At 47.3% G+C, this 12,508-nt stretch overlaps 1 protein-coding gene across 2 annotated transcripts in view; it reads right to left on the reverse strand.

Annotated features, from left to right (window-relative positions):
• The window catches only part of PIP5K1A (phosphatidylinositol-4-phosphate 5-kinase type 1 alpha), a 68,712-nt gene that overhangs the window by 3,882 nt on the left and 52,322 nt on the right, over positions 1-12,508 (reverse strand). For both annotated transcript variants that reach the window (XM_032781248.2, XM_032781247.1), the window contains exons 14-17: positions 5,386-5,526; positions 4,716-4,830; positions 2,338-2,424; positions 651-719 (exon numbers count right to left, since the gene is read on the reverse strand). In XM_032781248.2, coding sequence (XP_032637139.1) covers positions 651-719; positions 2,338-2,424; positions 4,716-4,830; positions 5,386-5,526 — 412 coding nt within the window. The remainder of the gene's footprint in view (positions 1-650; positions 720-2,337; positions 2,425-4,715; positions 4,831-5,385; positions 5,527-12,508) is intronic.

Consider the following 12,508-nt stretch of genomic DNA (forward strand, 5'->3'; position numbering starts at 1 on the left):
ATATTTCATGAACAGTAATTAAAGTCTTTGATGCATGGTTGCAAGGGAATATGGTAACTTCACACTGCCGTCGAGGTGTCATTCCTAAGGATAGGCTGGGGTTTTAAATACAAAGGGTAAAGTATGTTTTACATACAAAGCTTTGTGTCACAAACTGATAAAGATGGAGGAAACTCAGAATTACAGGTGGCTTTCTATTTTAACCGCAACACTGTGAAAAGGCAGGTGACTAAAGCATGCAGAAATGAAGTTAAAAAAATATTAAAAGAAAAGATGTTCTTCAATACTTTGTTTATGGAAACAAAGAATTTTTAAAAATCCAAATTGTTTTCTTTTTGCCCTTCACTGATAGTGAGTTTAGACCGGTCAATTTCACTGTTAGTTAGAGTCAGTTTCACTGAAGCACTAGCAGAAGTGGGAAATGTTTGGGTAGGAAACACAGCAGGGGAATATTTGAGAAGAGTCTCTTCTGGAATCTGCAAAATATTCATGGAAGGATTGCTGAAGAGATTAAGATAGGGGGAATTGTGATAGTATTCTTCACTGGTGTTCCCAGATAGATAGGAGCCAAGTGTCTGAAAATGAGATGTAAACCCCTGGATGGAGTTTGTATTTCAAAAATTCTTGGAAGATCAGTTTAAAAGTCTCACCTCTTCTCCAAAGTTGATAATGTCAACATTTACTTTCTCCTTTTTAAGGCGCTTTGCCAGTTTCACCAGCTGCAATAAAGAGAAAGGAGTGTTAACCTTTCATCCCTCGTCTTCAGCTCCTACATCTCCTCCACATAACAGAAAGCAGACAAAAGTGCGTGGGATTCGTTCATCAGGACACAAAGCCAGATATAAAAGCATTTAATTTACAGGTGCCACAGTCTATACAAGCTTCAGAGTAAGAGATTATTTCTGTACAGTAAAATGTTTGAGAGGTTTAATTGTATGTACTTTGATTTAATTAAAAAGGCACCTATCTAAAATTCTGAATTTTTTTTTAATAAAAAATCCATCCAGACAAACACAATTAAGAGTTCAGATTTCTGACCGTTTGATGCTTGAAAGCTTTTTTTAATACTGCAACCAGACATTATGCATGATCTGATTTAAATTCCCTCACCTAATGGGGGCAGATTTAAATTTTCACAGTTGCAGGGAAATTATGGGGCAGTGAGACAATTATTTAATCACAACAGACGTTGAGATTCAAAAAGTTAGAGATTTATAACTGTTAAAACACAAATTGTCAACATCACATCAAAATTTGCAAAGTAAATATCCTTAAATCAAACTCTAGCAAGTTATCAAGCAGCATTTTTCAATGGAAATATTTTTTCATAGGTTTGTATGTGTACAGTGAAATCAATGTTTACTGACATTTACCTACAGAAATTGAATCCTTCCAAGCCTATTTATAAAATAGGTTAAATGAGGCTCTATTTTGATAGAAACTTGTATTGCCTGAGAGAGGATCTGTTACGCTTAGGCACCAGGCATTCTCTGAGAGCGCCGAGTGAGTTTATTTGCATCATTCCTTCTTTTCCATTTGCACACCCACCCACCCCCTTTCAATAGCTCACATTCTAGTAGCAGGGTTTATCAGCTAAACAGTTATCTCACTGGGACATAAGCTTTGAGCCTTACCATTCTTGATACAGATGCAATTAGATTGTTGTAATATCAATGCTCATTAAGATTTCTTAGAACCATGTTTTCTGGATATAAAGGCCTGGTCTCCACTAGGAGGCGGGGTCAATGTAAGATACGCAACTTCCGCTACGGGAATAGCGTAGCTGAAGTCGACCATCTTATTTCCACTTACCTCCCGTCCTCACGGTGCGGGATCGACGGCCGCGGCTCCCCGTGTCGACTCCGCTACCGCCACTCACCCTGGTGGAGTTCCAGAGTCGACAGGAGCGCGTTCGGGGATCGATATATCGCGTCTAGATGAGATGCGATATATCGATAGTGTAGACATACCGAAAGACTGACCAACATAGTCAGTTCAGAAAAACATTGAACAGTTCCAGTTTCAAGAAAGCAACAATTAGGTACTTGATAGCAGGGTGATGAGAGCAATATAAACACCTAGATAAAGAAATTGCTGTGAAAACTAAGGGCACGTCTACATTTAAAAGGCTGCACTGGCTCTCCCATTAACACAGCGCTGTCTACACGGGAGTTAGGTTGGTGTAACTACCTCGCTCAGAGGTGTGGATTTTTCACACCGAGTGAGAGTGATATAGTTATACAATATAGGTCTGTAGTGTAAACCAGGCCTGAGGGTTCACCATCACAGATTAAACATACTCATGAACTTGCATCTAAGTGGTCATGCTTTACTCACATCTTTCTCATTATCTTCCACAGGGCTCCCAACAAAGGCAATGATGCGCATCTTGTGATTCTTGCCTTGACGATGTTTCAAAGCCAACTGGAAAATAAGAGTTGTTATCCAAGGTGAACATAAGAACAGCCATACTGGGTAAGACCAGTGGTCCATCTAGCCCAGTATTCTGTTTTCCAGTAGTGGCCAGTGCCAGCTGCTTCAGAGGGAATGAACAGAACAGGACCATTATTGAGTGATCCACCCCAACATCCAGTCTCAGCATCAGGCAGTCAGAAGTTAGGGACACCCAGAACATGGGCTTGCATCCATGACCATCTTGGCTAATAGCCACTGATGGACCCATCCTCCATGAATGTATCCAATTCTTTTTTGAGCCCACTTATACTTTTGGCCCTAACAACATCCCCGGCAACAAATTCCACAGGTTGACTGTGCACTGTGTGAAAAAGTACTTCCTTTGGTTTGTTTTAAACCTTCTACCTATTAATTTCCCTGGGTGACCTCTGGTTCTTGTGTTATGTGAAGGGGTAAATAACACTTCTCTATTCACTTTCTCACCTCGTTCTTGATTTTATAGATCTCTATCATATTTGCCCACAGTCATCTCTTTTCCAAGCTGAACAGTCGTAGTCTTTTTAATCCTCAAAAGGAAGCTGATAGTGACTGATGTATCAAGAAAATATAAATGCCCAGGAGGGAGAGGAGTTGCGTGGGATGGAAAATATGGGATATTACACACATACACACACACACTTCGGAACAACAGGCTGAACCTGAGCTAGATACCAGGAGGCACTTTTATGAAGCAAGATTAGCGCTGGAAGGGGTTACCTAGGGAGGTGGTGGAATCTCCTTCCTTAGAGGTTTTTAAGGCCTGGCTTGACAAAGCCCTGGCTGGGATGATTTAGTTGGGGATTGGTCCTGCTTTGAGCAGGTGGTTGGACTAGACACCTCCTGAGGTCCCTTCCAACCCTGAGATTCTATGATAAAATTCATTAGACTGAAGAGTATTTTCAAGCTGTATTGTAATAAGCTGCTTTTAAGCATCTGCTGCTTCCACAACATGCTTTAAAAGGAACTGGCACTAATAATGCCACTTCTCTCTATCAAAGGATCCCAGCACAACAAACATTAGTTTAGCTGCATTTGTGAGGCAGGTATTACAATCCCTATTTCGCACCCAAGGAAACTGAGGCAAAAGAGCACCATTAAGTGACTTACTCAATGTCTACACGGCAACTCCACACCCGCGTCTAGCCCGTGCCAGGCGACTCAGGTTCACGGGGCTCAGGCTGCGGGACTGTTTCACTGCTATGTTGATGTCTGGGGTCAGGCTCAAGTCCAGGCTCTAGGACTCTGTGATATGGGAGGGTCCCGGAGCTGGGCCTGAGCCCAGAAATCTACACAGCAATGAAATTGCCCAGAGGCCTGAGCCAACTGGCATGGGCCAACGGTGGGTTTTTCTTTGCTGTGTAGACATAAGTAAATCTGTGGCAGAGCTGGCAATAGACCAGAAGGTCAGCCTCCAAGTCCTTTTCCTTAACTACATGATCATCCTTCCCCCTCTAAACAGATATGAGTAATAGCTTTCCAGATGTACATAGCAGAGGATGAGATAAGAAGCACATATATCAGTACAGAGCGAAAGAACAGGACAGGAGAGCGTGACTAAACCTTGAGACCTATTCCAGATGTTAAAGGGTAACAAAGGTACCTCTCCTTTGTGGGTGTGAATTGCCGGAATTTGGCCCCCTTAAGTTGTCTGCACATACATGAGATATATTGCAATTGTAACCCCGCAATTTGGTAGCAAATCAAAAGCTATCGCCACAGACTGAGATTCTCTCTTGTTTATAGTTCTCTTTCTTCCCCTTCACCAAACAGCGTCATTGATTTCCCCACACTCGACTACTCAATAGAATTATTCACCCGGTAGCAGACTGGATTACATTAAATCCCATGACCTGGCTCAGTTCCAACGCGAGTAGTTACAGGCCACTTGCCTAAATTCACCTCGCACTTTCAAATGAAGGTAGTTAGTATCCTAAACTATGATGAGACGTTAGTACAATACCAAGCCCATATCTAGCACTTTTCATCCATAGATCTCAAAGCGCTTTACAAAGGAGGTCAGTATTACCATCCCTATTTTACAGATGGGGAAACTGAGGCATGGAGGTGGCATGAATTACTCAAGGTCACGCAGCAGGACAATGGCAGAACCAGAAATAGAAGCTAGGTCCCCTGAAACACAGTCCAGTGCTCTACCTAGGAGGCCACACTAGCAGTTAGCAGAATGCTTCAGGGTGAGCGGGGTTATAGAAATGCAAGACAAGGACTCCTTTAAGAAAAGTCATGAACGAGGTGTCACTTACATGAGCAACTCGGATTCCTGTACAGAAGGTAATTTTCCCTTTGGGTTGCACCGTGTGTAATTTGGAAAGGATCCGTCCCGTGTCTGGGGTAAGCGTGGTCAACACTTCACAGTTACTAGAACAATATACATGGTTGCATTGTTATACAAAGTCCTTTCAAACCATTAATCAACCCTCCCAATACCCCTTGTAAGGTCATATCCTTCTACAGGTGAGGAAACTGAGCACGGGGTCCCCCACAGTCACATGGGGAAAACAGCAGAAGCCAGTTATTCCTAGATCTGTGCTCGATACACTAGATCAGTGTTTCTCAGCCTTTTCAGGTTGGCAACCCCTCATGCGAGGTCAAAAGTGTTTGTAACTCCCTTATATTTAGTATAAAAGAATCAGAACTACATCATTGATAAGCCTATGTAATTTGGGTTTTTTGAGAGGCTGACAGAATACTTAACCTTGCAGGATCAAAGCATGCAGGGAGCAGGATCTTTGTTGTAGATTGTATTATAATCCCCTCCCTTATCCCCCGCACTGCCTTTCATGACCCCTTTACCCACATGGGGGTTGCAACTCACAGGCTGGGAAATACTACACACTAGACCATGTCCATCATCTGGGTGGGAGAGCAGGAGACATTTTGATTTCTAGGAGGGGGAAAACTCTACAGACATACTTAGCTAAGGTAATGAGCCCCACGTTGTTCTCTGGGTTGCTACGGGTTTTTGAATGGCACACAATGTTGACAGCATCTTGCTGGGCTTGCAGACGAGTAGGTAAAAAGTCACCATTTCTCATGTACTCACTGTTGTCGACACTGAAATATAGAATTAGATAAGGTCAGAACTAAAAAACAGGCTCGTCTGGTTTTCACCCTAAGCTGGTTCATGAAAATGAAGCTTCAGTATCCTAGATCTGTGTTCAGACAGCTAACAGCATACATGTCTCCTCTCCTCGTCCTTGTCACTTCTTAAGGCAGAGAGAGAGAGAGAGAGAAAGAAAGAATCTTGAAATTCAGACACAAGAACCAATCCATTTTAAAGTCCTGGTTATAGTAGAACAATGCAGAGGCCTGCCCTTTGGGCCTATGGGACAGACTCAGAGCCCAAGAGTCCTGTAACTGGGCACGCAGCACCCCATCCCTGTAACTGCAAGCTGAAGAGCATTCAACATCAGCTGCATGTTCTAAGATTTGCAGGTGAACACAAAGAAGCAATCTCTCTTCATCCATCAGACAGTATTAGCCATCGCTGGAGACAGGATAAAGAATAGCTAGACCAATCTGATGGGGCAATACCCGTGTTCCTATCAGTATATATACACAAGCATCTCTTAGGGTTATGAGCATTTATTTGACATTTTAAGAAGTAGCCTACAGCTTTTTGATATTATAGCAACTTAGCACCGCTATAGCTGCAGCTTCCAAAGTGCTTTGGAACATCTATTCATGCCCTCATTTTGCAGAGAGGGAAACGGAGGAACAGACGGGGGAAACTTCCCCAGGTCACACAGAGTCAATGAGAGCTGGGACTAGAACTGTTGTCTGGCGTGTCTCAGCCCCAGGCGCTAATGAAACATTGATGCAGATCAGGCTTCTGGCAAGCTGTCACCAGGGCTGTGTCCCAGAGTTCAAGCACCCCTGTTATACAGATTTGACTGTTTGGGATACCGTGATGTCTCGTGGTTAAAAGTGGAGAAGGGGAAGCAGGGCTTCTGAGCTCTATTCTAGCCACTGCCACTAACTCACCGGGCGAGCTATGGGTGAGCCACCCCCTACGCTTCAATTCCCGCCCCCTGTGTAAAATGGGGCTAATTCTCACTTGCTCTTTGCAAAGTGCGTGGAGCTCCTTGGGTGAAAGGTGCTGAACATGTGCCTGGTATTATCAAGCAGGCCATTACCAGCTTTGTGGTTTCACGTCTGTTCCCAGCAGAGGGCTGGTCTACACTATGGGATAATATCGATTTTAGATACGCAATTTCAGCTACGTGAATAACGTAGCTGAAGTCGAATATCTAAAATCGATTTACTCACCCGTCTTCACCGCGCGGGATCGATGTCCGCGGCTCGCCATGTCGATTCCGGAACTCCGTTGGGGTTGGTGGAGTTCCGGAATCGATATAAGCGCGCTCAGGGATCGATATATCCCGTCTAGATTAGACGCGATATATCGATCCCAGAGCAATCGATTTTAACGCGCGAGTACGGCGCGTAGTCTAGACGCTACCCAGAGAGAGAAACATCCCAGCCCCACTCAGTTAACAGGAGTGTTACTTGCAGTTATGACCCGTTAGCTACACTGACCTGGTAAGTCGGATTCACTCTCCACCCACTAGCCGGCTGACCCATTCCATGCAAGCTAGCACATCTACAACACAGATGGCTTGCTACGATAGTGCTTTCATTAATATTAGGACTGGCTGAACAAAGAGAGGCTCTCTGCCAGTGGTCTCTAACCTTTTTATGCCCAAGATCTCTTTTTAAATTTAAATGCAACCCAGGACCTACCTACCTAGCCCCTTCCCCGAGGGCCCCCCCCACACACACTCACTCAATCCCCCCCCTCCCTCCATCGCTCATTCTCACCCACCCTCATTCACTTTCACCAGACTGGGGCAGGTGGTTGGAGCTGAGGGATTTGGAGTGTGGGAGGGAGTTCCGGGCTGAGCCTGGAGCAGAGGTGTAGGAGAGGTTGAGGGGTGCAAGCTCTGTGAGGGAGTCTGGGTGCAGGAGGGGGCTCTGGGCTGGGACAGTGTTGAGGTGCAGGAGGGAGTATGGGGTGCAAGCTCTGTGAGGGAGTTTGGGTGCAGGAGGGGGCTCTGGGCTGGGACAGTGTTGAGGTGCAGGAGGGAGTACGGGGTACAGGTTCTGGGAGGGAGTTTGGGCATAGGAGGGGGGTCTGGGCTGGGGCAGTGTTGCAGTTCAGGAGGGGATGTGGTGTGCAGGCTCCAGGAGGGGGCTCAGGGCTGGGCTGTGGGCTCCTGCCAATGGCGCTTACCTCTGGTGGCTCCTGGTCTGCGGCACAGCAGGGCTAAGGCAGGCTCCCTGCCTGCTCCAGCCCCATACCACTCCCAGAAGCTGCCATCCCTACAGCCCTGTCGGAGCGGGGAGGCATGTGGCTCCACACACTGTACCCAGGCACTACCCCCACAGCTCCCATTGGCCATAGTTCCCTACTCCCAAACAAAGGGAGCTGCAGGTAGGAGCAGTGTGTGGAGACCTCCTGATCCCGCTCCCCTTCCAGGACTCAGCAGCGCGGGATCAGGGCAGGCAGCAGGGAGCCTGCCTGAGCCCCGCCAGACTTTTAGGAGACGGAGATCACAGATCGACTGTCAGAGGCTCTGGGATCCACCAGCTGGTGACCACTGCTTTACACTCAACTTGATGGCATGTGTCATAAATAGATACCTGTGAAGGGTTAGCAAAGGGAACCAAACACCTGACCAGAGGACCAATCAGGAAACTGGATTTTTCAAAGTCAGGGAGGGAATTTTTGGACTCTTGAGTCTTTTGTTTATCTCTCAGCTATGAGAAGCTTCTTTCTTCTTCTAATCTTCTGTGTCCAACTTGTAAGTACAGGTAGAAAAACAATATAGGCTTTTATGTTGTTTTGGGTGTATTTACATGTGTGTAACTTGCTGGAATGTTTCAAATTGGATATCTTTTTGAATCAGACTGTTTATTCATATTTTCTTATAAGCAATAGCCCTGTATTGTCATCTTGATGCAGAGTTTATATTCTTATGTCTTTTTCTTTCTTTTTTTTTATATAAAGTTTTCTTTGTAAGACTTGTTTGAGTTTTTCTCTCTGGGTAGGTTAAGGAACAAGGGGAGGGAATTCTCTTTGTGTTAGATCTACGGAGGGTAAGCTCTGCAGCACCAGGGAGTTGGTGGGAGGGGGAAGAGATAGGATCATCTCTGTTTCCTTGTATTTGGGGTTTGTCTCTTTGTGGAATAAAGGAGACATGCTTCTTGGTATTGTGATGTAAAGAGATTGCATCAATACTCTCAGGTTAGCCCAGAGAGGAAAGTCTGGGTGGGAGAGGGAGGAGGAAGGGAAGTGGTTTATTTCCCTTTGTTGGAGACTCAAAGCATCTGAGTCTTGGGGGTTCCCCAGGGAAGGTTTTGGGGGGCTCAAGTGTACCAGGCACTGATTCCTGGTTGGTGGCAGCGAGATAAGATCCAAGCTGGTAATTAAGCTTGGAGGTTCATGCTAAGCACCCAGATTTTGGACGCTAAGGTCCAGATTTGGGAAAGAGGCTTATGATAGCATGTCTGTCAATAACATGACAACTTTGGAATGCCAGAGCCGATCCATTCTAAAAATGTCAGCAAATGTTCAGTCTAGGCATTAATGGGCAGAACCCTATGGATTTTGGTGAAAAACAAAACTGGGAAGGGGGAGTCCCAGGCATCTAGTTAGCAGAGTTACCAGCTTCAGCCAGTCTGTAGATCAAAGAACTAGTTGATGGGGCCACTGATGCCTTCCATGCCACTCACATCTCAGCTCTTCCCTTCTTCCCAACAGAGTTTAAAATGCTGAGCCCCTGAACGAGACAACTCCCAGACAGAAGAAATAATGGAGGGCACACAGAGCCCTTGCCATGGGGCGATGAGGGGTTGCAGAGAGTTCCTGAAATAAGGCACACAAACAGCTTGTGGGGCAAACAAAAGGAGGCAAGGAGCCCCTGGTGTGTGCAATGAGCTCAGCAGACAGAAGCAACTACGCAGTAGTTTTGCGCCTGGGCAATTTTAAACCTTTGACATACAGAATGTCACAGCCCAGGAGCCAGTTTTAATCCTTGCTCTCCTGGCTGTAGCACACAAAGCCACTTTCTCATGCCGGGAGGCATCAGTCTGTATTAAAATGCAAAACCCTGTCACACTGTGCACTGCTGAACACAAATATTCGTTACTACAAAAAGCAGCCATTCACTGCTTTGCTAACATTAATTCTCACAACAACCCTGAGAAGCAAGTTAATAATACTGTACTCTTATTTTACCTGACACAGTACCAGTGGCATGACGTAGGCCAGAAACCAGGACTCATGAATCCCAGTGCCCTGGTCTAACCCACTACACGCACACCCATGGCCCAGCACTTCTTAGCCTGCACCTTGTGGGGAAGGGATAGCTCAGTGGTTTGAGCACTGGCCCACTAAACCCAGGGTTCTGGGTTCAATCCTTGAGGGGGGCATTTAGGGATCTGGGGCAAAAAAAAAATCGATCCTGCTTTGAGCCGGGGGTTGGACTAAATGAGCTCCTGAGGTCCCTTCTAATCCTGATATTCTATGACAGTCACCATGTGAACCTAGTGTAAGAATGAGGGTAAATACACTGCCAGACTAGAATGGTAGCCTTCTGCACTGGGTAAAATGACCATACAAGGCACTGGGCTCACTAGATCTGGGATTTTATACTCTAATTTCAGAACTCACTCCCCCAAAGTCATGACATTAACAGCTGCAAGAGAACAATAATTAATCTGACACAGTTACTGTGATGTCTCTATCCAACTAACTGAAGAGCTATTTAGTTATCAGACACAACCCACAATGGAAGTTTTGTGCATCTTATGAATCTCTGCTATTGTTACATTTGGTAATTAGACTATGGCAACTAACGGGTCTGAGGTATTGTAGTAGCCAGGATCTTTACTGTGCACTGAACAATAGTATGTTTAATAGCAAGTTTAGTGATTTTTTTTATGCATCTCTGAAGTATAAACTTATTTTCTATGCTTGGTTTTAGCTCCGGCTATCAGCTTGGTAATGCAGAAGCCAAAACTGACACCACCATTTTATTTCACATCTGGTATTAAGCAACAGCGCAACACTATACAGTTGGATTGCAGCTGCCCAGGATTTCATGCCAGCCCTACATTAACCCACCTATACACACCAGTCATTGAAAGCATGGGAAGGGAGGAAGGGTGCATGAGCTGGGGGGCTACAAGGTTATTTATACCCTCCAGCTCTTGCAGGGGAGGTGAAAGGGGGGTGGGGAGAGAGGTCAGATACTGTAAACTGTGAATAGTCTCTATTGTCTGCTCTTGTAACAAGTTACTCTGGGCCACATCAAACCCTAACCAGCCTTGCTTGTGCTATGAGATAACATGTGGGGGTGGACAGGGAGGAAGGTTGGGGGTTGAATCCACACCAGGCTAGAGGCGAGTTAACACAGAGAAGGCCTTGGATATCTTTGTTGTTGCAGTGTGAAGTGGATTCGAGTCCAGCTATGTCATATGCTCCCACTTCTCAGTCCCAACTGATCCTCCCAGAGTCCACTCCTCCCCATCCCCCAGAGTCTGCCCACCACACACTGCCCACTCTGCCCTGCAGCTTCTCAAAAGGATCAAGCCCTCCCCCACTAATGTCAAATATTTGCCTTATCCCACCTGACCCTAATATCACCACATCCCATCCCAGACTGCCTCTGAATCTCCTGTTCCAGACTATCACCAACTGCCCACTAGACTAAAGCTCTCCATAAACAAGGAGAAGCTCCAGTCCAAACAACAGCCATCTCCATAGCCCACCCAGCTCTACATCCAAGTTAACAACTCTCCCTGCCCTTACCTCAGCTCCAAACCACCTTCCAGCCTGGAAGGGACAGCCAGCCCAGCCCCTCACCAACCCAGAAAAGGACAGCGATTCCCACCACCTTGTGAACACGCCCTGATCCCCTCACTCTATTACTGTGCCCTCCTCACAGGGCAGTAATTGTGCCCCCCAGTGCAGCCTAGAACCCAACAGATCCCACTTCCCCCACAACCTGTACTGATGGTCCCCGTTCACCTTCTATCCCATCCCCAGCCCAGAACTGAGATGGCCTCTGCCTCTTTCACATCCCTGCTCCCAACCTGCCATTCATCTCCTGCTCCCAGAAGTCTCCCCAGCTGGGCCCTGCTTCACTCACCCCCTGCATGACTTTAACCCAGCCCTGCTCCAGACCCCTTTCCAGCACCAGACCTCCCCAACTCCCCCTCACCTCAGCATTTTCCCCCCACTGAAATCTCCCCAGCTTGGGGTTATTCCACACACACCTGCCCCCGCCTGATCCTAATCCAGCCCCCCTACCTGCCCTCCCTTCTCCTGGCTCTCCCCAACCCCATCAAGTCAGACCTGCTACTCTTCCCAATCTCCTGAACCAGATTCCCATCCCTGCTCCTGCTCCCACTTCCCCCACGGAGCCTCTCCAGCCTGACCCTGCTCCATATCCCTCACAACTCAACTCCAACCCTTCCCTTGACCTCCCCCATCCCTGCTCCTCTTCCCCGCCTCACCCTGGCCCTGCGCCAGAGTCACCCCAGCCTAGGGATATTCCACTTCCCCTGCATAGCTCCCACCTGCCCTTCTCCAGCCCTCCAGCTAGCCCTGCACCCCTCCGCCCAGGACCCTAAACGTACGTGATCTCTACTTAGTCCTGTCCCCCCTCCCCCAGATTCTCTCCAGCTCATCCAGTGCCACCATACCCCACTGCTCAACCCTATCGTCTACTCGGACAACTCCACCCCCACCCCAGAACTCACTGCAGTTCTCCTCACCGCAGCCTGGCCCTGCTGCCGGAGTCTCCCCACCTGGGGATATTCCACCCCCTCACCTGCCCGCTGCCCTCCCCCATCCCCCCACAGCCAGCACTGAACCAGCCCCCAGCTCCACATCCCCTCCAGGCCCGCTCCGCTCCATCCCAGGTGAGCCCCCCTGCCTGACCCTGCTCCCCCTCAGCCCAGCCCCACCCTGACAGCCTCACTCCCCCAACCCCTCCACCTGACCCTGCTCCCCCTCAGCCCAGCCCCC

This window comes from Chelonoidis abingdonii, chromosome 11, assembly GCF_003597395.2.
Source record: "Chelonoidis abingdonii isolate Lonesome George chromosome 11, CheloAbing_2.0, whole genome shotgun sequence".
Classification (NCBI taxonomy): domain Eukaryota; kingdom Metazoa; phylum Chordata; order Testudines; family Testudinidae; genus Chelonoidis; species Chelonoidis abingdonii.